General features: G+C 38.4%; 1 protein-coding gene across 1 annotated transcript; it reads left to right on the top strand.

Moving 5' to 3' along the window:
* Positions 1–41: 41 nt before the first annotated feature.
* Positions 42–25,992, top strand: LOC306947465 (cytosolic phospholipase A2 epsilon-like; the record flags this gene model as incomplete). The annotated part of the gene is made up of 20 exons (XM_079536785.1): positions 42–71; positions 663–735; positions 12,972–13,108; positions 13,535–13,666; positions 14,405–14,445; positions 15,056–15,098; positions 15,827–15,887; positions 16,321–16,484; positions 16,749–16,841; positions 17,869–17,906; positions 18,355–18,490; positions 19,716–19,852; positions 20,354–20,576; positions 21,143–21,257; positions 21,772–21,909; positions 23,637–23,744; positions 23,895–24,089; positions 24,569–24,735; positions 25,382–25,568; positions 25,784–25,992. 20 exons carry the CDS (start codon positions 42–44, stop codon positions 25,990–25,992), a joined length of 2,427 nt encoding a protein of 808 aa, XP_079392911.1.
* Between the last annotated feature and the right edge of the window lie 1,551 nt (positions 25,993–27,543).

The following is a 27,543-nucleotide window of genomic DNA, read 5'->3' as shown; positions in this document are numbered from 1 at the left end:
CTGATGTGACACCCATAGCTCACTTGTATGCAGCTGGGAGCATGATGGGATCATATTGGAGTGCTCACGAGGTAAGAAATTCAGACTGTAATCCATTAAAAGCTGAAGTTGGCCAGGAATGGGTTTGAGATTGGGATTCCTGTGCCTTGGAGAGGTCTTGGGAGATGACAGTCCAAATTCATGCATGTTTTTACTTATGTTAGACAACTTGATGGGTTTCCTGACATTGGTAGCTCTGTGGAGGCATTTTTGGTAGTGAAGAGAATTTAAGATGCATTGGGTGATCCATGTAGAGGCTAGGAAGCAGTCTGAGATACCAGGAATTTGCGAGGGATGTGATAAAGTGCTCAGAGCCCTTCAGCTTGGGACTCTTATGGCTTAACAAATAAACCAAATGAGTCTAACTCAACTAGCTACAGAAACATTGGGCAGAGAATGGTCCCCTAATCATCCTCTCTACTCTTTTCCCTGTCCTCAACCACTGAAACAGCCTCATGAGAAGGGGCAAAACTATACTCTCCTTGTTGATGAAGGGCAGGAGAATTATTCTTCCAATTTTGCTGCATGATTTTAAAAATTGCAACAAATATTTATGTGAGGGCATGCTTTTTGAAGCATAAATGTTTCATTAATTCTGCAATTGTTTTGTCACTGTCCTGCAGTGTGAAGAATGCCCATGCAGCTCCCTCTCTGTAAAAATCATAAGGATGAGAAATCTGAGAAAGGCAGATCTGTGTGAGTATCACAGTCTTTCCTTGCACTTCTCAGTAGTTCAGTTCTGAAAGCAGTGAGTATAACTGAGCACTGTAACTGTTTATAAAGTTTCTGTTTATAAAGTGTCTGTTTATAAAGTGTCACCATGGTTCCAGATACTGCTGTATATTTGAATTTGGACTAATCTTACAATACAGTCTGTTATAAACAATACCCTCCAGTTTACAGAAGTGTTGCTATTAATGGAAATATCAAAGGTCTGCTGAGGTACAATGTGAAGTGTCTTAACAGCTGAAAAGCTTCAGAACCAGTTTTGCTGAACAAATACAGCTGTTAATTATCAGTTACATTCTGTGATGTGCTGTGATGAAGGCTGCACCTCTAATTCTAGATGAAAATGCCAACACTGACAATGAGTGGCTGCTAGAGGCTGTGTGGTAACACTGGAGCTTTACTACCATCTCTCTGTCTTTGCAGACAGCAGAAAAACATTCAGGCACTTTCACATTTTTGTATTTGATTAAAAAAAAAAAAAGGAGCATTATGAGCATTATATATACGAGTTTGTTCTCAGACAACTCTTTCCAATTCTTTCTGTGACATGTTTACTGAAATGCATTTGAAATATCAGACTTTCAAGGCAAAAACAGCATGACTGAAATGTTTCTGGGAGCTTGGTGGAATGGGTGAGAGTGGAAGTGAAGACAGAAAATCTCAGAGGCTACTGAGGTAGAAGAAAACAAGCTGCAGGACAGCTCAAATATCTGTCTTGGGGAGAAGGAACAAGCCAGGAATGCAATAGGAGGGAGGTGGTTAGGAATCTTTACGTACTAAATAAACACAAGCGAACTCAGCAAGAGTATTTGCTATTTGCCTCCATGGAGGCTTTCAGAAAATTAGTGGATTGACCCTAAGGTTTTGCTTACTTTTTTTTAGAGGCTAGTATTTGCTGTCAACATGTCAGTAAGTGAGAAATTAGTCACTATTAAGAAGAAAGCTGATATAAAGTAATTTTTTAAACATAATAATAGATTTATATCATAATTCAATGAAACTGATAATAGTATCTCTAACTAAAATTACAAATAATTTTGGGTTTAGAATTAGTCTTTGCTCTGGGATTATTTTGGATAATACTTTTTGTGGAAATGCATTTATCATTTAATTCATGAATTTACTCACATGTTTGTAAGCAGTTGAAACATTTAGTTTAAAATATATTTTAGGAAAAGTAGAATCCAACAGTTGTATTTCCCACACAAAGTTATTTGTTTCAATAACTATTTTTGTATAATTTAAACTTATTAAGAGAGAAAGAGATGCTGACAGAGTTGAAAGATGGCAAAGAAGTAATTCAAGCTGCAAGAAGCCATCAGTGCATTGATACAGTCAGGATCCGATTAGGTCAGGCTGCATTTTTTCAAAGACCACAGGTCAAAGATGTATACTTTGCTTCCTTTTGTCTGTGGCACTCTGCAGCTAAAGGAGAGACAGCATCCTCCTTTGTGCAGAGGGATTGCTACACACAACCCACTGCATTCATTTCTCCTTAGATCTTGCACATATTGTATAACACGGGACTTGTTTTTCACATTACAGAATATCTGTGGCAATCTGCTATGATCACGATCTCCTGAACCTTTGTGTCAGATAAATGGTCCTATTTGTATGCAGTGAGAGCGTAATAACACAAATTAGGCTACTAATGTAGGCTATTAATGCGTGTTGAAATCAGATACGAATACGGCTTACTCATGAATCAGAAGATTTGCTCCTACGTTAACTAGAACACAGCATTCCCAAGATGCTGTTGCAATTTCTGCACATATGAATTTGACTACAGATTTTCTATCAAAGTTGTAAAAATGGTGCTACCAGAGCTGTCATCTGGCTTGAGAATCTCTTCTCAGAAGTGGACAACAGATTCTCTTGGACAGGGCAAACACCAAGACGTTCTTTTCCCTGCCTCGCTCACCCAAGAGATCTGTGGCTTATGAGGTCTGTAGCTCAGAGATCTAGGTCTTGGAGGCCAACAGAGGGTTTCACTTTGCATTGGATGGGAGCCCAGATTCCCTTCTGTCAAAGGAAAACACAAAAACCACTTTCAGGGTGTTATCAACTTCAGTGAGGTCTGTGTGTTTATACTGCTGATTAAATAGTCATAGCCTTTTTTTTTTCTTTTTTTTTTTTTTTTTTTCCACTTTGCCTTACATAGCAGAAATACATGCTGGAGAAAATCTGATCTTTTCTGGCTGACCTGAAAAAGCCATTTCTATGCATTATTTAGGGCTCCCTCTCACACAAAGACAATTGTCCCCATGTATTCATTCCAGACCTGGCTTTTAAATTGTGAAAACCTTGTGGGTGAACCTTCATAAATCTATCCACTATGCCTGCACATAGTGTCTTGTTGCCTGGATGGTGCTCTTTCTCTGCAGCTGCACAGGGTGAATATGTGGAGATCTGTGTTTTTAAGTGCCTGAAGTCTTAACATCAGTCATCAGACTGGCTTGAAGAACAGGTGAAATAGGGAGTTGTGACACATCTCTAGGGCAGGTACAAGAACATGGCTGCTTTCTACCAGCAGAGAAGTGCTGGCCTTGCATGCTGCTGCTACTGCTCGGGGAAGGGGGGAAGTCAGCTGTGTTCATGAGAACAACTGGGTGCAGATGTAATAAGGTGAGAAAGGCCTGTGCTCTTCCCATTCCTGTATTCCCACTGAAGGGCATAAGGCACAACAGCTGCACTGGATTGCACCAAAAGTGTTTCCTGCCAAGTACAAGAGAGACCAAAAACAGTTGCTATGATCTCATTGCTATCCTTGTAGTGGCAAAATCAGTTTTATTTTCAGTACTGACCTTGCTCTTCCATTCAGTGGCTTCCCATGATCTTGTCTTGCTCTTCCTGTCAGTTGGCATGATGGAGTTTAGCTTTCAAAAGGCTCCTACCAAGTGTAGGAAGAAATCAGTTGTTGCAGAAGTCTTGTTTGTCAAGGGCTGGTCCACCATCCAAGATCTTCGTAGGAGGGCTCATTCTTCATTCCCAAGTCCTCCCACCCATTTCTTCACAGACCTCTTTGAAGCTATCTTTATGCAGAATGCTGCATTTCCACCACGTGAGAGTTTCCTTCTGGAGAGATTTACCTACTGGCCAAGTACAAGTGCATTTCAATCACATGCTAATTGTAGACAAGAATTAGACCCACACTGTGTAAATTTCCCAGTGCAGATTTCATTTTCAGTGTGGATGTTTCATGCACAGAAGTGAAAGAATGCAAAGTAAACAGCCTTGCTATCAGCACAAACCTTGACTGCTGAGCTGCTGCCGCATGTGAGGCCTTTACATTGTGCCTGCAGTTAAATGCTGGCCATAGCCTTTTTGCAGGCAGTGAATTTTGAACATTCACTCTGATAGCACCTATGCTGCTCTTAAAGTTGCTGCTGCTGCGGCTGTGCCTGTGTCCACAATCACTTTAGCTTCCCCTCCCCAAAGCCTGCAGTGCGAACAGCTTGCGGGTTGCTTGCCCCAACTTGCTGTGTGCTGTACTGCCTGGCTTGTGGGAGCGCAAATTGAACTTGCAGCCCCCGTGCTTACACACCTGGGCACTGTCTGCTTCTCACAGCTGGCAGATCTGGTTTACTGTGGACTTTTCTGTACAGTTCACTGCTGTTTGGGGAGGGAAAATATGCATTTTTGACACTGCAAACTCTCTCTCATAGAAGAGAAACCTGTTTAAGAGCTGCAAGTAAAATATCAAGTAATCTCTGCTACATGCACATATTTTTAAAACATTATTTCAATTAGGAGTAAGAAAATGTCTTTAACATTAGTTTGCCTTGCTTTGTATTTAGCGAACTTCAGAGTTCCAAAAAATGTGTACAGCAATGGCCCAGAACTACAAGTTTTAATCTTTCAGAAATGATAGCATAATTCTCAATTAGCATTTCATTAGATAAAGCCTTATATTCGTCTTTTTATATGGTTCATAAAATTATAGAATCATTAAGATTGGAAAAGACCACTAAAACCATCTAGTCCAAGCATCAACCCATCCCCATCATGCTCACTAAGCATGTCCCTTAATGCCATAACTACCCATTTCTTGAACACCTCTAAGGAATGGTGACTATACTGCTTTCTTGTGCAGTTATGGTGCTAAATCTGAGTCTTAATGTGTAATTTCGTAACATACTCCTAATACTGCACTGGTCATTAATTTTAAAATTTGGAAGTCAGTTTCACTGATTTTTTTTTTATATGATTAAGTCCTGGGCAATACCACCATAATAAGAAAATTTCACCTGCATTCTAAAGGAAACTGGTAGGGAAAATATGATTGAAGACGTGATCAACCAACTGCATATGTTGCTTCTTGCCCTTTCCACTGCTCACAATATGGAAGACAGGGAAGACAGCAGAAGCCATGGTGTGAAGTGGGCAGACAGGCAGCAAAGGTGAGCTAACCAGCACTAAAACTCAGGTTGTGATCGCTTTCCTGTTAAAATGAATGTGGTCACCTAGGATGACATGGTCCTCAGAAGAACATTTTTGCAAGGCATATGATAAAAGTTACTCACGATACTGGCTGTTCAGGCAGGCTGCATTTGCACTGGGAGAAATCATCATGGTAGGTGAAGAGAAATGCTTGGTAATAGGAATCTGAACAAAGACAGAGAAATATTTATGCAGGTACCTACAAAGGTTGCACCAAAGCCTGTGAACAGTGATTTCTTAGTTGGTTAAGAAACTGAAACAAACAAATACAAGAGCAATTGCTGATCACCAGGAACTCCTCCCTGTGACATCATACCTGAAGGTGGGACTTTCTTACTGTAATTGTAAGTTGCTTAGATCAAGATCAAAGTCTAACTGAATGACTACCAAGGCATCTGGCAAAATGGAAGTCTGGTTCTGAATGATGTTTATCATGTTGATATCATGAATGATGTTTATCATAGCAAACTAATAACCACAGTTAATAATATGAACAACAAATGAATGAGTGATCTCAATACTGTGTCCTTTGGAGTTGCAGCTGTTCATAAGTTCTTTCCCTTCTATTCAGTTTTCTCTTGGTTTTCATTCACTCATGTTATCCATCTCTGCTTTCAGTCTTCCTCATCTCATTGCTACCATCTACATATATGCTAAAATCCAGTTTCCCTCATTCTGTGTTTTCTAGTCCAAGAGACTATTTCTCGGTCTTTCCCTTTCCTGTTTCTCAACCCCTTAGTAAATTGTTGGTGATACACCAAGGAGTGTATCATGTGCAGTATATTGCTTGTTGCTTTGTATACAATTGTATAGTATTCTGTATTCATAGTATTCATAAGGAGTACAGAGATAAAAAAAAAACCTGTGCTGTGACTTGACAACATCATAAGCCGCCACTAAAAGACACAATGCTGTGTACAACCAAGGAGCTCAATAAAATGTTATTTGCTTAAGAATCTTCATCAGGGCACCTCCATGCAGGTGAGAAGTACCTACTGCTAGGTATTAACAAATTGGACACAGGCAGACATGCATCTTGCTATTGCTGTGCTGACTTCTGAGTACTTCCTGTGTGCAAGAACACAAAGCTGTTTTGGTGGTGAAAGATATTGTACAGAATGTTTCATTGTGATTTGCTGTAAATTCATGGTGTAACCTTGGAGAAGATGTTTTTATGCAGAGCTTTAGTTCCTTGTGAGAATATGAGAATGGCATGGAGCTGCAACAGGGAAGGTTCAAATTGGATATCGGGAAAAAGTTCTTCACCAAGAAGACGGTCGGGTAATGGAACAGCCTCCACTGAGCTCTCAGAGTTCAAGAAGCATTTGGACAAAGCTCTCAGACATGTGGTCTGATTTTTGGGTGGGTCTGAGTGGAGCCAGGAGTTGGACTCACTGATTATTATGGGTCCCTTCCAATTTGGGATATTCTATGATTCTATGACTCATCTCTAAAGGAAGGACTGCAGAAAAACATTAGGTGCCTCACATGGAAATTAGGAGGATGAACTGGTTACTGCCTGAAGGACTGGTGAAAAACATTTACTACCTGTGATAGCTGTGTTAGGCTTGTTCCTGTCTCAAAGGCAAAAGCTGAGCTACCATGCTCTTACCAGCACAGATAGTATTGCAGCTTTTATGCTTTACTGAACATGAATGATCTTATAAAAGCCTTTTGTGATGGTGCTATTTGCGCATAATAGACTTCACTACCCTCACATTTAGAGGAGATCTAGTTAATAAGTGGTTGAAATGTGTTTTTAACTTTTAAAATTTTTTTCTTATTGTCAAAACCTGTTTTAAAACAGTTCTGAAAAAGTCCCAGTCGATGAAAATGCATGAGTGGAAAGCTTGGGTGGAGAAGAGAGGGATGAGTAGGTGACAATGGCAGCAATGCAGAACCACCTGTGTTTTGAGAAAACAGAGGTCCATGCAGAGATTCACAGCCCTTCATTTCTTCTCTGTCTTGCAGAGCTAGTAGGCTGTGGCAGACTGTTCAGGACATGGCTTTGTAGCTTGAGCTTGGATACCTGATGGACATTTGTGCAGAGCTGAAATGCTTTTCATGGAATGTTGTGCTAATAAGTAATACAAATGCAAAAACCTATCTCGAATTTTCTTCAGTTTCTTTCAAATGTATTCGGGCAGCTTCAGTGGTTGTTAGCAGATAATTGCATATGTCCTCAGGTTTCTGAATTGGCATTCTGTATTTACAAATATCTTTGGGCTGTCTGTATAATACCTTCCTATGACTTATGAAACTAAGCTGAGCAATTTTTTTTGTCTATGCTTACAGTGTTGCACATCTTAGAATGTGTTGCTTCTTGGCATTTTTTATCACCCTTGATAAGGATCATATTTTTACTTTATATCCTGCTTTATGTTATATTCTATACATTGATGTATTGAATTTAAGACTGAAGATTACCATGTCTGACACTGCATGCTGACGACAATGGAATGTCACAATGTCTGTGCTAATTGTTATGTGATACATTCAAAGATGTCCATGAAGAACATGAAGATTGATACAGATTATACTTCAAGATTTTTGAGGTAGTTCCCTGAGAGAGAATGTGATACAACTGATTGTCTTCAGTATTTAATGTGAAAAATGTATTTTTTTTCATTAACTCTTGCACACCCTTGAAGAATCTGCAAAATCTTTTCTAAAATCTGTCTTATTCTGGTTTCGTTAGAACAACATTATTTGCAGACCATCCAGCTGTGCAGTAAGCAGTGTGACTGATATTGTTATCGATTCCTTCCTTCCTGCATTCACTGAGCGGAGAACATTTGGTTTTGTGCATGCGTACTCCTTCAAAGTCATTTAGATGAGATGAAGTGTGGTGCTGAGGTGAGCCTTATGCTGAAGGAGCAACATGATAAGGCTTGTGGTATGTGTTAGTCCCTGTCCAAGTTGATTCTCATGACTCAGAGCAGTGCCAGGGAAAGCCTTGCCCACTGGCAAGGTACACAGAGCTTGAGGACCTTTATCAGTGATGGTCTCCAGAGAGAAGCTTCAGGCAACGTTTTTACTGAGTTGTAGTCATTGATTAGCTTGTAGATAAGAACCACTATCCTGGATGTGATTTACTGTTATGTATGAGACTAATGTAAAGAAGAGAGGCTAGATTTAACATTGCTATGATAGTCTGCATTGATGAAAAGATATGTGTAAGTGTGTTATGAGACTGTGGCTTCTCTCTTGGGTATTTTGTCATGTTGTATTCTTTGCAGAGACTATAAGTAGCACTGCAGTAGTAGCCAGTGAAGGTTGAAAGAAAGCATCAATGTCAAATTTTAGTGCTGGTACTTTATAATTTTCTACTATCTTAACAATTGCTAAACTGGCAATCTTTTGGAATGTCTACCTAGCAAAGTATTCATCTGGGCCTATTCATCCAGTACCAATGTTTACTATCTTTCAAGAATTTCCTTCTGGATTAAGAATGAAAACTAGAGGGGTCTCAAGTGTAATTTTTTTTTTTTTTTTTAAATCATATCATATTTATTCTTAATGTTCTCATTCATTCTTTTTCACAGGAAAATTGCTGTAGGCTCCTGGATTAGTTGAGAGTCCCAGAGGATTTCAGTCAGAAGTGTGAGCTCATTTGATTTCATTGTGAACATAGGTTTAGTTGTAGTCTTGCAATAAAAGACAGCCTGGAAGCTGTGTGTCTATATGCAGTTCACTTTGATGTGAAAGAAGCTGACAGGTACATTTTTTGTAGAAGAGACATATAAAATGTGAAGATGACTGACAGAAGCAAAGCATGTGTTTGCAACACATGTAACTTGTAGTATTTATGGCAAGATGAACCAATGCTGTGATGTAAACTTTTAGTCCAGACTGAATTAACAAATTAAACTGTAATCTCTGTGTTTATACCCTGTAGATCCAAAATTCAGTTCATAAAATGGTGACTGAGACTTACAAGCTGAAAGTTTCAGGTACACTAAGACCCATTTATATTGTCGTGTAAAACACACCCTTGCTTCCCGTGAGTTGTCCCAGTGTGTTATAGAGTTTTTCTCACCAAATTAACTCATCAGCATTAACATCTCTACCTTCATACTAGCTGCTGTGAGCCGTCATGTGAGGGAGTGAGTTTACTTATTGCGCCCTACTTTTTTATTTTATTATGATGATACAATATTATGATGTTTCTTCAGGTGCAACTCTTCCATCCCCATCTTAAAAAAAAAGAAATCTATATCTTTTTATTTTTACTTACGTGTATTGAATCTACAGTCAACTGTGGATTTTCAGTGCTACTTCCTTTAAGTGTGACTGTGGGATATTTTTAACATTGCTCATCATATTTGCAAATGTTTTCCGCTTCTGGTTTGCACCAAACCCAGACAAGGGAAAACACCTCATGTCAACCAACTGTATTTATCATTTAGGTAATGTGATTTATCTCTGTTGTTCCAGAGGAGCTGGAGTGGAATAAATAAGTTTCAGCACAGCTGTTTTGTGGGAATCTCTGCACTGTATGGTTTTACATTTGTATTGTTTCCTTTTGACAATTGTGTTGAGCTCATACACAGATATTCTAGCTATGGATCTAGCTCATGGTACGTAGATGCTGTGTGTAAGAAAAAAGCAGACACTTTCCCAAGGAACTTACAGTCTTACTCTGTGCATGTTAAAGAAGGAGGTTTGCAATCGCTTTGGAGATAATGAGGCCTGTCACCACCCATATACTATATTAGAATGTGTGACTTGGGCTGGTGTACAGTACAAGGATTTCTCTGTTGCTTCTTCCTGTGACAGGTCAGGGCTGGGAAAGAGACCAGTTAGTTTCTAAGATGATTGACATGCCATGATTATTCTGTTTATTGCCTTCCAGCGTAAACACAGGTATCACATGGCAGCAAGTCCAGATTCCATTTGATATGTTTGTAGCTTCACCTGGAAGGGTCCTCTTCTCCTGAAGCAAGATCAAATTTACTTTATCTGTCACTGGTACATATCTAGGTAGGGGTACCCTCTGAAATGAGTTAAATTATAAAAACCTCTCTCGCTAGAGCTAACTGTTTTAGAGCTGGAGCAGTTTTCCTAACATTTGTCTTTATTTCCATCCTGCCATACTGCGACTCTAACCACTGTCCTCTTTATAATAAGCATTTGGACATTCCAGCTCTGGATGTTACCATATTCTTTGCTGGTCTTTGCTGTTGAGTTAGCAAACTCAGATCTTTCAGTTCTTTCTCATATGCTAGGCTGTTTAAACCAATCCTCTTCAATCTGGACATATTTAAATTCAATAGCTGGTGACAGCTAAAGTCTTTTTTGGTAGAAGGTGGAAGAAAGTGGGAAAGAGCTGGAGCATGGAAGACATTGAGCATCCATTTGTTCCTGTGCATGAGTAGGAAGGTATGCTAAGAGATCTTAGTCTCCTGTACTTAAAGCTAGCATTGTGCATTTGGGATCTGGTCCAAAAACTCTGTAAATCTGTGTTGTGTGTGTAAGTTATCAGATAAATCTTGCAACAATGTAGTTTTGTGGCATAATTTGTTTTTCTTCATGCAGTGATCTGTCTGTTTCAGATTCAAATGCCTTTATCTGCATTTTTGTCTTGGGCTATGTTGAGACTCGGTGATTACTGACTGAGCTGGTATTAGTATGGATGATCAAGCTGTGGGAGTGTTTTTCTCTTGTTAATAATACAGTCTTGCTAAAGCCTGGAGTAACTTCTCAAGTTTGCTATAGTTCAGCTGTATTCAAAGAGAATGAAGGAAGAAAGTTCCTACCACAGCTCTACCTAGGTTCAAGTCACGAGTTTAGAAGTGGCCTCTTTGATACTCTGAAAATATCAAATGTCCATCTTCTCAGAGGATTCTTAGCCAGACCATAATTGAATGAATTCTCAGAAATGCACATACCTATGTATTTGACACTGCCAGAGGATGTACCTATGCAAAATCAGTATTCTCATTTTCACTTACCAAAACTCAATGGAAGAATTATTGAAAATAGTAGAGGGAGGTAAATAAACTCTTTTGTGACCTTCTTAATCAATAAATTGTTATATAAAGGTACATCATGCATATTCTGTATCGAAATTTATAGTAATAAATCTAAATTTTCCTAATACTAATTACCAGTATAAAGGTCTCCACTTGGAATGTTCAAGTCATCCTTTCCTGCTATGGACAGCAAGGGGGAAGATGTTTAATATTCAGTTTTTATCAGAAGACTTGAAAGAAATCCTACATAACATGATTCCATAAAATGCTTTAAGCAATACCTATTAATTGCCACATAAATAACACAATTATAAAGAATGTGTGGAGTGAGAAATAAGGGACTGATTGAGAAGGTAAAACAATTGCTGATAAGATACTCTTTTTTTGTGGGTTGGTAATACTATTAGTGGTAGTTATTTTTTGTTTTGTATGTTGCTTTTAATTGTGGAATATCAAAACAGGTTACAAGTGAGGAAATGATCATTATCACTGTTTTATTGATGTGACACAGATAGAAAAGATATATTTAAACGTAGGCAATTGCCCACAATTACCTAGCAGCCTGGAGCAGAGCTGGGACTGGAGCCAAAACATCATGAGCCCTTTTCCAGCAGCTTACCCACTTGGTCATCATGCTGCTTCCCTGCACGTATCCTACAGTCCCAAATTGCCTCTTAGTACATCACATCTAAACTGTTACTGTAATCACAAATTTGTTCTAAGGGCTAGAGACATTAGAAACAACTGTGGTTGTTCATCAGACGAAAAATAAAGTGTTTTGCGTAGAAGTGAATGCAGAGCAATGTATAAAACTACAGAATAGCAGATTTTCTCCAAATGGGAAGACTAGAAAGGGTGAAAAACAGTGCAGAGAGAGTGATTCTTGCCATATTTTTCACTATATTTTCAGGATCTCATCTTATTAAGGTTCATGAGATACCATGAGATAATCAGCTCTTTCCCGCACTTAGTAAGAGATGCACAACACTACTTCTTGGAAAACAATAACAAAACAAACAAAACAACAACAACAAAAAAATCATCTTAGAAGTATCAGTGAGAATCCTAACAAAGAAACAATTTAAATACATCAGATTAACACACAGATGGAAAGTTGACTGCACAGACCTACAAGTTTCCAGCTTGCCTCTCAACTGAAAGCTGCAGCAATCCCCAAGACTCAGTTGGTCAATACCCTGCAACGCTGTGCTCCCCTGCTGCAAGGTTATTTACCTCCATCTGGGGAGGAGGCAGTTCCTGGGAGCCCACCTCAGTGCAACCTGCATGTATTATGCAGTTTTAATGCTGTATTTTATCTAATTTGACAACCTTGTGTCCAAACTATGTTTAAGGTAATGCTACACTAATAAATTAGAAGTTTCTTCACAGTGGGCAAAGACTGCTCCTTATCTAAAGTGCTTGAAGAGTTAACTAGTTAAGTACTTTTAAAAAAGGTTCTCAAAATGCAAATCTTCACCACAACAGATCTCTTGATTTCCCACAGACTGGGGATGTATCAATAATATGTTTTGATATGTAAAATCATTCTTCCTCCCCCCCACCAGTTCCCTTTACTTCAGTAGCTTCAGTTTCAGCCTCCTAGACAGGATAAAAAGTAGTTAGTGCTGTTGAGTAAAAACCTGTAAGAAAAGTATTAAAACAATATCTCCTTTTTGCATTTTACTGTCCATAGAGTGCTATAAGCTTATGCTCTAAGATTTTTTTTTTTTTTTTTTTTTTTTTTTTTTTTTGTAGTTTGTTAGTTAAAATGTATCTTTTTATGTACAGTTAGTCAAGCTGATTGCTATGTAAGCCTGTCCTTGCCCACTGCTTCCTCTGATACTGTTCGGACCAGAACCATCAAGAACTGCAAAGATCCAGTGTGGAATGAAATATTTTGCTTCAGGATCCAAAGCCAAGTAAAAGTAAGATGCAAAGTGGATTTGTTTTTTCTATTGGGGGCAAAGATCTTATTGTGTGATCTGTTTGAAGGGTGCCATAAAAAATATTTGCAAGGGATTTGAGGGATATGGGTAAGTGAATGTAACAACAGCGTGCAGCAGCAAAATTCAATTTTATTTTGTGATGTGTAGAAAATAGTTGAGATTTCACAACTATTCACATAATGTCTGATCCTTTTCCCTTTTCCCTTTTCCCTTTTCCCTTTTCCCTTTTCTTTTCCTTTTTCCTTTTTCCTTTTTCCTTTTTCCTTTTTCCTTTTTCCTTTTTCCTTTTTCCTTTTTCTTTCCCTCCCCTCCCCTCCCCTCCCCTCCCCTCCTCTCCTCTCCGACCTCATAGTAGCCCAAAGTCTCCAAACAGAAATGGTCTTAACCCTCCATCTCTATTCACAGAATATTCTTGAGATGAAAGTCTATGATGAAAATACAATCACTAAAGATGACCTCCTCTTCACTGTCCTCTTTGATGTTGCTAAAATACAGCTTGGGGAAACTGTTCGCTTGACTTTTCAGCTAAATCCAGAGGTGAGGAATAAAACAGTCTTGCCTACAGGAAGGAAACGTATTTTTTGCTATTACCTCCCTACATGACTTATTGTAAAACAATTGTAGACAGGAGAGTTTCTATCATATTCATTTGTCCTTAATTTATCCTGTATGTCCAAACCATGTTCAGTACAGTAAAAAGTGCTCTTTACTTTGAACATTTTTGCTAGCTACTCAATCCTTCTGGCAGCAGAGTTCCTTTTTTTTTTTCTTTTTCTTTTTTTTTTAATGTGTCTAGAATCTGTTTCTTAAGTAGATTTTGTTGAGGATAGAAGACTCCATTGCTATTGAGCGAAGTTTCTGTCAGAATTTCTTTTCCTGAGACTAGCACTTGAGAGTTTTGGCATGTGCTGACACAGTTATTGAAGTGCTCAGTTAAAGGCTGATAGCTTGCATTTTTAAATATAACACAAATATCCATGCTGAGATGGTAAAGATGATAGATAGCCAACTATTGTAACTGAGGATTCCCTAAGTAGCCATTTTACTCTGCCTCATCTTTGAATGGACAAGCACAGCCTAAAGACTGATTTAATAAAAGATGGAGAATACTTTTCAAAATCACCCTTACTCAACTGCTTTTATTCATTTGAGCATGCCCTAAAACAAGAGTGAATTTGGGTTTTAAGAGCCATTTAAGGAGCCAGAATACTCATTAACAAGAATAGTTGGTGACAAAATTAATTCAAATGCTTAGAGTAAGTTAATCTTTTACAGACACAGGAGATGCTGGAAGTTGAGTTTGCATCAGAGAGCATGTGAGTAAAGCCTAAATGGAACCAACAAAATGTAAAACAGATGCTAGCGTTTAGTACAACATAGTTCAAAGCAGCATCACAGTCACAGCTGATGTTTATCAAATTATCTGCATACTGGCAAAAACATTCTCTTCCTTATCTACCAAAAGTCATCCTGGATACTACTCTATCCCAGTACTTCCTGGAAGTGGGATAAAGATGATAAGAATGCAGTGACTGTATTCAATATTTCTTAGTATTCATTACTATTACATGTTGCCTACAGAAGCTGTGGATGCCCTGTCCCTAGAGGTGTTCAAGGCCAGGCTGGACAGGGACAACCTGATGTAGAGCCTGATTTAGTCATTGGCAACTCTACCCACGGTAGGGGGGTAGAACTAGATGACCTTTAAGGTCCTTTCAACCCAAGCCATTCTGTGATTCTATGATTATCATAAAAAAATGAAGAAGTCAAATTTTAGATGTCTTTTGAAAGCAACAACAAAATTAAAAATCAGGGATTTGTTACAGACTGTGTTAGTTAAGACAGTCTTTAAGGAAAGTGTTATTCCCACAGTTCATTTAAAAAGGTATTTAGAACATGTTCTGATTTTGTTTTTTGTTCTTTCAGTCCAGTTCCTCCTGAAAAGCTTATCACTAATGGTGTCTTGGTGGTAATTTCAAACTATTTATCTGTGTTCATTATCTTTCTGGTGTTGGGAATGATAAATATGGGAAGGGCCCCAAAAAGTAATTGCAGTCAGAGCTGAAGGAAAGGGAGATGCGGGATGGTGGGAGGAGGAGCATCAGAAACTGGCAGCCATCTGCCTGCATGGCTCTTGGGGTGAGGATGTATTAAGAAAGAGCAAACATAGTCACTGAGGATTCCTACAGGCCAGTCCTCCATCATCAGCTGATGGCAAGCTTCTTGGCAGAGCCTAAAGTGCTCCTTCATTTGCTTGCTGCCTTTGTGTCATTCCCCCTGGGAACTGCTCCTGGGACTCCCAGAGCCATCCCTATCCTGGATGAAGTGGAATTGGCCTTCCTGTCTGCCCCTAACTCACTGCTTGGAGGGAGGTAGCACTTGACTGTACAGCTTCATACAGGCAGGACGCAAGGACAGCTCTGTGATTTGGCTGCTCATCAGTCCATCTTCAGGAGGCCTTGGCATACTCCCACTCCTTTCATTATGTCCCCTTCTTTCCTATCCCATGGACAGACACACTGCTACAGCCATTTTTCTTTCAGCTGGCACATCATAAGAGTGCTCATACCTGCCAAACACACAGTGGGCAGGTGTCCAGACCCCAGGAACCCAGATGGCCAGAGTTAAATAGCAAAGTGATTCATATGTGGGCATAGTTTGGATATTTAATTCTCTCGTTATTCATCCCTGTGACAGTCTCGTGAAGCTTGCTGCTTGGAAGTCCTTGTGGAAAATAGACAGAAGAAAGTAGCTTCAGGTTAGACTTCAAACTTTTAACACAGAAAAAAATGTGCTACAAGAAAGGAAATGTGGTGACTAGATCTTAAACCCTGTGAAATAAGAACAACTTAGATAATTAAGAACTTCTTCTATTTTGTCACTTTTTTATCCAGTAATTTCCCTCCTTTTTTCTTACCAATAGAGCACAGATATTAGATGGTTACAAGTAGGAGTTGTACAGATCCAACAATTAGTGTCTATGCCAAATAGCAAAACTGGAGTTTGAAATTAGAGCATGACCTTTATTAATACTGTAAAGTAGAAGTAAATATATTTTTCTATCTCAATTATTTCAGTTTAGCCCAATTTTCCCATATGTCTGAGTTTCTTAAACAGCTTTTTTTTTTTTTCTTTTTTTTTTCCCCCCCGTAATATTTCCTGTTTGGAATATGCCTGTTTGTTTGTTTTAGAAAAAGACTTCCTGTTCACAGTGAATGGATCCTATGAACAGAACCAAACCCTGTCACTGGGCTCTTCCCTGCAACCTCCAAGGCCTCTCATCTTCCATTATCTCAAACATGGTGTGGCAGAGCTGCACATGGCTCTGGCAGAAAAGAAGCCACACTTCTGCTTGGTACGTGATCTTCTACTTGAGTAAGCACAGCAAATTCATGGTTTTCCATATTTCACTGGGACATATGGAAAAAAATATCATTATTATTATTATTTTAATTGGAAGTCAACTTCCATGATCATCTGCTCTGGAAGAGCACTGAGACACCTAGATAACAACTTGGAAACTTCTGGGAGTCAATCCTATTTTTTAAAAAAATTGGTGACAGTACTTTTTATGGTGTATACATTAAATATTTTTCTACTTTTAAATCTATTTTTTTAGTATACCTCAGGTGAAGAGAAAAAAAACTGTGTTGCATCCCTCACTGTTCCTCTGGATTCACTTCCCTTCAAGGAGAAAGTAGCAGTGGCAAAGGTGATTGACAATAACTCTATAGAATAAAACTGAAGCTGTGGTCCCAGGATCGACAAGTGTGAGTTAATCAGATTACCATGAGGTAGAAGTTTAGATATCTAACTGCTAATCCTTATTTTCTGCAGTCCACTGAGCATTAGAAAACTATGCAAAATAATAAAAGTCAATGCAAGGGTGTGGGAAGGGGAGGAGGGAGGAAGGGGGTAGTGTGCCCTTAAGGATCTCAGTTTATTGCAGTTGTTTTATGCAAAAGACTTTATTAAATAACACAGGCCAGTATAAGCTCTCACATAACGTAACAGACAATTCTCATATTTTGTGGCTTGTTTATAGATATGTCTGTGATTCTGGCAATACAATCTTTATGTCTGGGTTTTTTATCCTATCTTTGTGTTGAAGTTTGCTACTCTCTGAAGTTTTAAGTAGGCTTTTTTATGGGATGGGAATTCATGATGCTAGTGTTGGCACGAAGACCCTGTATTACAGAGCTGCAAACTCAGCAGCTTCTGAGCAAGGAAGGGTTTTACACCTTGCTTGAAATTACTATCCAATAAAAATACAGTGTGTCTGGAAGAGATTTATTTTGTTCTTAAGATGGTGAACAGGTGTGATAAATTTATATTCCTATACAGTTACTGACCTACACATTTTCATCTGAGCTGAGCACAAACAAAAATCACAGCCAAAAGTTTGAGAGAAGGGTTTCTGTGATCAGTTGGACTAATGCAAGCTAGAGTGTATGCAAACAATGAAGCAAGGCAAGGCACAGTGACAGAGCTGGTGCTGGTCTTTGCTGTATACACTGATGTATATATCTAAAATGGCTGAAGCTTCAGTATAAATAATGTTAGTGGACTTGGGGAAGTTCTAGAAATTGTATGGTTTTCTTACTGTTACAGCCTTGTGTGTCCAACACTGCTCTTATAAAAAGTGAAGGGTTTCAAATATAACTGTAAGTAAAGGACATAAGAGCATCTCCAATACTTATGATGTGTTGTGGTTTTCTTTGTTTTGTGTTGCTTTCCAGAATGAAACAGTCAATTTACATGTAAAGTCAATGGACTGGTAAGAAATTCTGTCTTTACATTTTGTGGTTTTGTGATGAAGATCTTTTCTGGCTGAAAAAAATTTACTGAACTACAAGTTTAGAAAAACGTATTTGTGCCTCATTTTCCTTGGTTGCAAAGGATTTGAAATAGCTGAATTTATAAAACTTGGAGTAATTCAGGCAATAGATTTTAAATGTTTCAATGTTTGTGGTACCTGTAAATGGATACAATATTTATGTTAGACACTTCTAGAAAATCAGTGTAGAAAAAAATATTCTTTCCTCTAAGGCTCTACAACCTTTTCACTTACCTTTTCTGATGCCTTTGTAGGATCACAGTAGCAGCTTTTAAAATCCTGATTGTAGAATTTACAACTTGTAAGCATAGGTCCAGACCTTATTTGTAAGTGATCACATACTCGAGCTTCTTACATTCCTTTTAACCATGGACTCTGTCTTTCTGAGGTCAAGAAACCTTGATGTTCGCTTGGAGTTTAATCTATGCATGGAGGAGAAATTTTTCCTACAGAAACGGAGGAAGTTGGTGGCTTCTGCCCTGAAAAAAGCGCTTAACTTAGAACAGGACCTACAAGTCCATGAGGTATGGGGAGCAACATTGGGCCTGGACCTTGTTGGTGTGACAGGAATAAGTCAAATCCACAGCCGGTTATTGGTTGTTCCTTAACTAGCACTGATGTGGAATTTACATCCCCCATGTGAAGTGCCCCATGTAAAGCATCAAGAAATGTTTAGATGAAACAGTGTGAGAACATGGGTAGTATCAAATCCAAGAGTTTGAACTTGTTCATGTGCATGCTGTCATGGGAATGTTTTACATTTTAGGGAGGGAATGTGGTCTGAGATCAAGCACTACAGAATTGAAGTTTTCATTTTTAGAGCTTTTTTACTTTTTTACTTTTTTACACAAAGTGGTTTTCACTTTGCCCAGGACATCTGGGCCAAAGGCGTGTTAAATATTATATGACAAAATGGTCATATAATGAGCTGTAAAGGATGTCCCTGCTCACTGATCACACCAGTATATTATTTCTCATTAGCACGTTATTTTCAGTGGGAAAAACAAAAACAAGCAGACAAACAACAAGAAAATGGCTTGTTTCCTTAATTATATCAAAATCAGAATGCTTTGCTTTAACCTGAAATGCTTGATTTGCATCAGGTGAAAGAAGCACAGCTAAGTATTTTCTTGATACAATTGCCTGGAAATGTGTATAGGAAATGTCATTTAGCCACTACACTCCCATTGGGTTTTAGTTGGAGGAATTTATCTTCCTGTAATGTAATTTAGGTTTCTATTTAGCTGGGTTTTGTGCTTCATCTCTGCAATTATATACTCTAGATATTTTATGGGAAATGTAATCTAGTCTTTATTTTTTACTTACTAGAGAGGATGAGCATTTCTGGTTCTCAGAATAGAGCTCTCAAGAGATGATGTTCCATGAAGAGAAATACAACCTAATATTGAAAATATTGAAATTAAAAAGTTATGAGCTGTTTCAGTAAGCCAGTATATTACAGTATAGAACACTGTTTTCTGTAGATGAAAAATATCTGAACTAACAAATTGTCTTTTTTTGTTGTTGTTTTTAGTTTTTAGGGTTTTTTTTTTTTGTTGTTTTGTTTTTTTTTTTTTAATTTCTGTGCAAAGTACCAGCATTTCATCTTTTTCTCCTCTGCTTGGGGAAATGATGAAATGTAACAATTCTTCCAAGACAGAAATGTGTAGTTCATGTAGCTGAAATATAATGTGCTAATATGAACTATGATGTTGTTGCTTACTAAATGCTGTGTTCATGCTTAAAAAGGTTCCAGTTGTAGCAGTCATGACAACAGGAGGTGGCACTCGGGCACTGACATCTTTGTTAGGCAACCTGCTAGGTCTTCAAAAGCTGGGTCTCTTAGATGCTATTTCTTACATCACTGGGTCATCTGGCTCAACATGGTAAGGAAATGCTGAACAAAGATGTCGTTTTTCAGCTATGTAAACTGCTGTATGAGATTCATTCTCTTTGTTGTGGTAAAGGAAGATGCATGTTTTTAGCCTCAGGCTTTTTTACTTCTGTATTAGGAAAACACTGTAAACCATTTCTGCTGTTTTTATGATGTTGGATTTTTCAGTTTCTACTCCTAAATCTGCTTTATCTTGATTTTCATCTTCTTGACATTTAACAGTTAACTTGAATGGCATATCATCTTAATTTAGTTAATTAAAGTACAATAAACAATTTAGTTATATGTGGTAGAATTTCCTGGGACCTAAATAAAAATCTAGATCAAAGAATGTCTGAGCCTCAGACATGTTTTCATGTTTTTAATGAACCTCAACTACTTTGTTTGTTTGTTTGTTTGTTTGTTTGTTTGTTTTTTGTGGTCCTTAAATCCAAGTCTAGGAGGTGGAAATATTTATGAGCATATGATAATGTGCTTTCTTTGTTTTCCGCAGGACATTGGCACATCTGTACCAGAGTCCTGACTGGTCACACAAGGATATCTCTGGACCAATCCGTGAAGTCCGCAGACATATGACCAAGAGCAAGCTCAGCTGCTTTTCTCCGGAGAGCTTAAAGTACTACGACCAAGAGCTAAAGCTGCGGAAGCAAGAAGGATACCAGATCTCTAGCATTGATTTCTGGGGGCTCCTGCTGGAAAGAGCATTAAATGATGGGGTAGCGTGTCCTTAACAAGTCTTGAATACCACTGTACGGAAATAGAAGCTCCAGGGGCAGGCACTAGCCTGAGAGCCTGCCAGTGTTATCAGAGAGATGGTTTCTGTTGATTAACAAAGGGATTTTGACCTCACATCTCTCTCAACATATAGTTACCATTCTGAGGGATATTCACTAGAGCAAGAAACCTGTATCTCACTATACCTATATGAGTATCTGAACATCCGGTTCCAGCATCCTGATTTTGGTTTCTTTTGCTCTGTTCATCCCTGTGAGAACTTGCATAATCCCTGCAAAATGAATGCATTTTCTCAGAGGAATGAAAACCCTCTGTACCACAAAATTCCCATATATCTGTAATCAAATAAGTCTTTGTGGGTGTGTAAATGCTTAGGTAATTCTTCAGTTAAAAAAAAAAAAAAATAATGTTTTGGCACAAGATGAGTAGAAAGAATAAGAAACGTAGCTGGAAATAAGCATTATTTTTCTGTAATTTTCCAAGCTCATGCACAATGTGAAGAAGGTCCCTTGGTTTTGCTCTTTCTCTTTTTCTGGTCAATACACAGAAAAACAATCACAAACTGTCTGATGAGAGACGGGCATTAACTCAAGGTCAGAATCCCCTTCCAATCTACATGATCCTCAACATCAAAGATGACTACAGCCTTCCAGAGTTTAAAGGTGATGGCAAAACTAAACTGTATCTGGATTCAGTTGTATCTCTGTTACCAATTATGGTATATCTTGCAACCCCTTGCATTGACAAATCATAGCATTTATAAACAGTTCTTTATCTTTTCCACTTTCAGACTTTATGTCTAGTGTCTGGGGGAAATCCAGCTTCTGTGGGACAGGAGAAATGTGGGGACAGTATTTAGGGCAGCCAAAGTACTCCCAAATCACAGCCTTAGATCTATGTATGGGGTAATTTAGGCTGAATTTCTTTAGGTATAAACTTCATTTTTGTTCTATCTTGAGAGGCTCATTGGAGAATTCCATAGGAAAAAGTCTGGGGAAAATTGTTTGAGAGAGTGGCTGAAACTATCTTAACGATGTTATTACCCTGATGAATGCCAGTCCGTGATGACCATGCTCATAGGGTTTGTCCTGAAGTTGCTTCCCTGTCATTTCAGGGTATTTCCTTCTAGGAGATGTGGATGGAATGAATTAAAATGTCTGTTTCATTTCTCTGCAGAATGGGTTGAGTTCACACCTTATGAGGTCGGGTTTTTAAAATATGGCGCCTTCATTCGTGCAGAAGATTTTGGCAGCAAGTTCTTCATGGGTCGCTTGATGAAGAAGCTTCCTGAGTCTAGGATCTGCTTCATGAAAGGTGATGTGCTTCCTTGATAGACTTTGGATAGCATAAAAATATGCTTAATATGCACAATTCCTAAATATTCCATCAGTGCCCTGCAAAATGCAGGGCTGAAATGTACAGTTCTTGTGTGATCAATTCAATGTGTTTTGCTATCCTTGTTTCAGTAGAGTGGTCTCAGTAATGCAGGAAGGACAGCTTTGCTATTTTTATGTAACTCTTCTTGTTTTATTTTTTTTCTAACACTAGAATTCTTTATGACACTACTTTCTATTCTGGTTCACTCTTCTGCTTCTTCTGCAGAAGAGTCCTTCACATGTAAATAAGTATGACACACGACAGCTCACCAAGAACGCCAATAAGAAATATGACTGAAAAACCCACATTAAAAGCAATATCTTTGGTATTCTTTATCTGAAGTGCAGAGAAACTGTGCACCTCAAGGTGTTATGCAGAAAGCCCAGAGTCATGTTGTTATTTAGAAAATACCTGGGCACGAGGAAGACTGCATTTAGCTTCACAGACTCTAATTCTTAGAGCTTTAATGATTATATTTGAGCTTATAGTGATGTCATGAGTAAAGAGAAGAGGCAGCTGGGCGACAAGACTCATGTTATCACAGGAGGCAAGAGTATGTGTAGGTGTAAAAAGGAGAGGACAAATTCATGAAAGGTAGTTTCACTGGTGACTCTGTAACACTATAGCCACCAGCTACTGGAAGTACCAAATTCAGACCCATGAGATGCTGGAGACTGGAGAAGAGACCCCACTGCACTTTTGATTTCTTTGTATTCTTCTGCAAAGTGCTGTGTGCTAACGATCAGAGAAAAGAGATGGATTATGGAGTTACATGGGACTACAAAGCATCTTCTGAGAACATTTTGTCTCATTGCATTTTTGCAATGTCTGTGGTGTGGTCATACCCAAAGTGTCCAGGTAGCAAGCACACCTAGTACATCCAGTCTAGGCTGAGCTCTGTGTTCCTGTCCTCAGAGCCTGAAATGGGCTGGTGATCCCGAAGTCATAGGTGCATCTTTAGAAAGGGCTGAGTGGAGGTTTAGAGCTATGTTGCCATCTAGTGGTGTACTATGCAAGTGCCCTCCTGAGGTACCATTAAAACATACTGATAGTGAAACACAGCAGCTAAAGGATAAAAAGAAATGTAATTTACAAGGAGAAGTAATGTCTTAAGTGAGAGGACAGAATTGGAAGAACTATGGGAATGGGGAGACAGAGATGACTCTCACTCAAAATAACTTGTGGAAAGGAGAAACGAGAGATTTTGAAGATGTCTTGTTTTAGGGGACGTAAATACTCTGTAGACCATCTCAAATTGTTCTGTAACCACTTGGATCTTGGCTGTACAGGAGCAATCCCTAAATCTTTAATTATTAATACAGTTGTTTATGACATTCTTTATAGACCAAACCCTTGCTTTAGGTGAATTGGTATGGTTTTACTCTCTCATAGAACAGGAATATGCAGGATAGAAAATGGTGTCTTGCAATGTGTACTGGTAATAGCTGTGTGTGACAATGAATTATGGTAGCTGAAGGCCTGGTACAATGTTTAAAACCATTTAGGTTCCTCTTGAGGACACACTGTGTGTTGCTGTGAAAGAACTTACTAACATTTTTTATGAGAAAACACTTTGCATCTGCTAAAAGCCTCTGGAAAGATCAAAGGGATATTTTCCATTTAAATGTTTCTAAGCAGTTTCCCTGTTCTCTATCATTCCACAGGCCTGTGGAGCAATGTCTTTTCATACAACCTTTTGGATGCTTGTCATTCATCAGATCCTTCAGAAAGGTGCTCACTGAGGTGCACTCAGCCCACAGCTGTTGATGTTGGTTGGTTATATTTCTGTTTCTACTGTATCTGTTACTTTACTAATCTTTAAATGAATATAACATCTGGATGCATATAGTAGAAAGTCTTTATTTTAAGTATTATGAAATCACTATCAAAACAATGACTTGCTTATCTGCTCTACCCATCAGAAGGAGATGAGCCTTCTCCACCAGTCAGGAACCATGAGTTGGAGACTTACGTAGTCACTCCTGAATGTGGCATCATGGGCATTGTTCGGGAAGTCCTGACTGAGCGAGTAATGGTCTCAAAGTTCTTCAACTTTCTAAAAGGGTTCCAGATGCACAATGAATACCTTCAGAGCAAAAGCTTTTGTATATGGAAAGGTAAGCATCCCCAAATACTTTCTTGTTCGTTTGTTTTTTTTCTGGTTAGATGATTGGTATTGTCAATAGTGAACAGAAGGTCAAAGATGAATAGGCATTATTCTTCACTTTGGAAACAAAAATTTCAAGATAAATAGCCAAATTTCAAAAATGAATTTGCAAAACCACTCTAATTGTGGCACAGCTCTTTTTTTATTGAAATTAAAATGTTAACAGATATTCCAAGAAATACGCTGGTTCCTAGGAAGGGCAACTGCTGCTCATCAGGAATGGAAAAAGGCCAATGTGAAAAGTGAAGGATCTCTGTCTTCTTTCTGTGGACAGATTCTTTTCTGAGTCAGGATGGAACTTGTAATGCAGCAGGATCTTGGAAAATGAAAGTAATGAGAAGGGGCTTTTTTTGTCCTCTTTTATTAGCTAAATAACAAATATATTACTTCTTCATTGAATCACTCATCATAAGAAATATTTCCTTTTAGATACCGTGCTAGAGAATTTCCCCAACCAGCTGACAGAAACAGCAGAGTTCCTGTGCCTTGCAGACACAGCAGGATACATTGATATCAGCTACCCACCACTCATGAGGCCGGAGAGGAAAGTGGATGTTGTCCTACACTTAAACTATTCTTCTGGATCACAGACATCGGTGTGATAACCACTTTGTTCACTTGTGTAATTATGACTCTCTTTTCTTCTTTTTAAGCTCCCCAGAAGTCAGAATAATTAATGCAGAAAAAAACTAAATGTGGGAGAAAAGGATTCTTGGCATTCAGTTCCTGTTTTCTAGATATCTGGATCTTGCATTAATATTCGTTTGACATGACAAATCCCTTAGGGAGAACTTCAGGAGTAGTATCAGTTTAATAAATCTTTTCTTTTAATCAAGTTCATCATAGGTAAGCATTATGTTATATACCTATATGCTCCTGGGACCTTGACATGGCTGCTTGTGTCTTCTGTGTGGAGAGTTTCTTCACTAAGGAGTATGCTTATGAAGTGGCTGTGTAACCCCTGCACACAGCTATGAACATCTTATTTATCTTGCAGATAAAAGGTGGAGGAGGAGGAGGTAGAGCAAACATCAGGAGTGCTAGTTGATGTCTTGGTCTTGAAATGTTGTTCTGTTGATAACCAGTACATAATTCCTCATGAAAGAGACAAAGACCAAAAGAAACACTGAGAGTGATTGCTGTTCCCTGATCTCTGTGAAGTGCCTTTGGTGAATGTGTTCTGTGTTATGAAAAGTTGAGGGGAAGGTAGAGTTTCTGACCTTTTCTCCTGTCTGAATGTAGCCTTTGGAAGAAGCGTCAAAGTACTTCTCAAAACAGGGAATTCCATTTCCAAAAATCCACTTGAGTGAAGAGGAGAAGAAAAATCTAAAGGAGTGCTACGTCTTTGAAGATGCAGAGACCCCAGAGGCACCAACAGTGGTGTTTTTCCCTCTGGTGAATGACACATTTAGAAAATACAAAGAGCCAGGTAAGCTATGGGACGAAATTGATCCTCCCACCACTTGTGCAGCCTTTATTTGTATCGGAATGGGAGGCAAGGGCTGGCACAGACCCCTTCCTCCCCTGATATGGTTCCTATGGAAAGGACTGTGGGTGTTAAGTTAGAGAGGAACAATGTTCCTCTGGAGAGGAGGATGTAAGACCATCCCTATGCCCCATCAATGACTTTTCTTGATTTGGCAGGTGTGGAGCGCAGCTCTGTTGAGATGGCACAGGGCAATGTGGATGTTTCTGGCATTTTTTCCCCATACTGCATAAACAGCTTTACCTACACAGAGGAGCAGTTTGACAATCTGATAAAACTGACCAGCTACAACATTCAGAACAACAAGCATATGATTCTTCAGGCTTTGAATTCAGCAATAGAGCGGAAACGACAACACAAAAAATAAATGCTGTATTAAGTTTCAGAAAGATGTCTGTATCACTTTTTCTCCCCTGCAGAATCAGGGGATCAGAAAATCAGAACCTGCTGGTGAATGAATATATGGACTTGGGAAAGTACTGAGACTTATCTCAGCTTGTGTTTCCTCTACACCAAGTAGCAATCCTAGATAAACCCATGAAACAAAACAGTGATAACTCTCATGCATTAAAGTAGGTTTGCACTGCTAGTGAACGTTTGTTTTTTTTTTTTTCCATGTGTATATTTACATAAGTGTATATACAGTAAATTAAAGGTTAGAAAATATGGGGTTTGTTGATGGGTTTTTTGAATTTATGAATGTGGAACAGCAACACTTCTTGCAAAAACACAAGTAAAAAATTAAATGTGAAGATAAATCAGCTACAGGTATTTAATATATTTCAAATTCAGTGCAATTAGAAAAAACATGGAACAAATGTAGACAATCCCAAGGGAAAGAGATAACTAAATTTTGTTATAACGTCAGCATTAAATTTTATTGCAAATAGCACACAAAACTAAACATAAAAATATATAGAAGAGCCAAGATTTACTGTGCAAGATGCAGAATTTCTATACTTCTGAATTTACAAGTTTTATTATGCCAGCAATATTTGGATTTGGAAAATCCTATGGAAGTGATCATTCCAAACCCTCTAGAGTCACAAGCTGCTCTTCTGGTGCATGCATAAGCACCTGACCTGAGATTGTGTTTTTAATTGAATATTTGTGATGTTCAGAGTATCCAGTTTAGCATCTACTTCCCATTGGTTTCAACAGGTCTAATAGTATTTCTTGTTATTACAGACAAGGATGCTGTGAGAATAAAAGCATTAAAAACAGAAACATTCAGATTTTGTGGCAAGGGAACAAGCTAAGTGTTTTAAACTGATATCCATGGGTAATTCATGAATAATTACATAATTTTTTCAGTCCTTGAATGTATACAAGTAATACAGGCTTTGTGCAGCTACTATAAATATCACAAGGCAATTTGTTGAGATCGCTTATCTTTTAAATGAAGATCAAAATATTTATTTGATTTATGAAAGATTTTAATAATGCAAATACTCTGCAAACATATCTGTAAAGAAGATAATGCTTCAGCCAGTATCAGATGCCCTTAAGTAGTTCAAATTTAAATGAAACATAGTGACCTGTCTGTGTTAAAGTAACATATATTGACACACACAGAGCTGTGCGTGGTTTGTTGTAAATGATGTAATAGAAAATAAATTTTTAATTCAAAATGAAACATTAACTTAGAAAAGGTTGAATTTTTTTTCCTCTTGCTGTCATGTTCTGCCTTTCTCTCTCTTGCTTTGTACATTCTTCTATGTCTTTAAATCTGTGTCTTCTTCAGTCTCCCATTCTCACCTTCAATTACCTCGGCCCCTTAGGGTTGGTCTGACCTTGTCCCAGCTCTTTTTCCATGCCCTCACACTTCCACTCAATTTGCAGCCCTGGTTCAAATATCTATGGAGCTTGAATGACTGTTTATTTGTCTGTGCGCATCAAGGGCTCTTCTCTTTGTGAT

The sequence above is a fragment of the Tetrao urogallus genome (assembly GCF_951394365.1).
Source record: "Tetrao urogallus genome assembly, chromosome: 6".
NCBI lineage: Eukaryota > Metazoa > Chordata > Aves > Galliformes > Phasianidae > Tetrao > Tetrao urogallus.
Note: the sequence above shows the minus strand (reverse complement) of the source record. Positions and strands in the feature narration are given on the sequence as shown.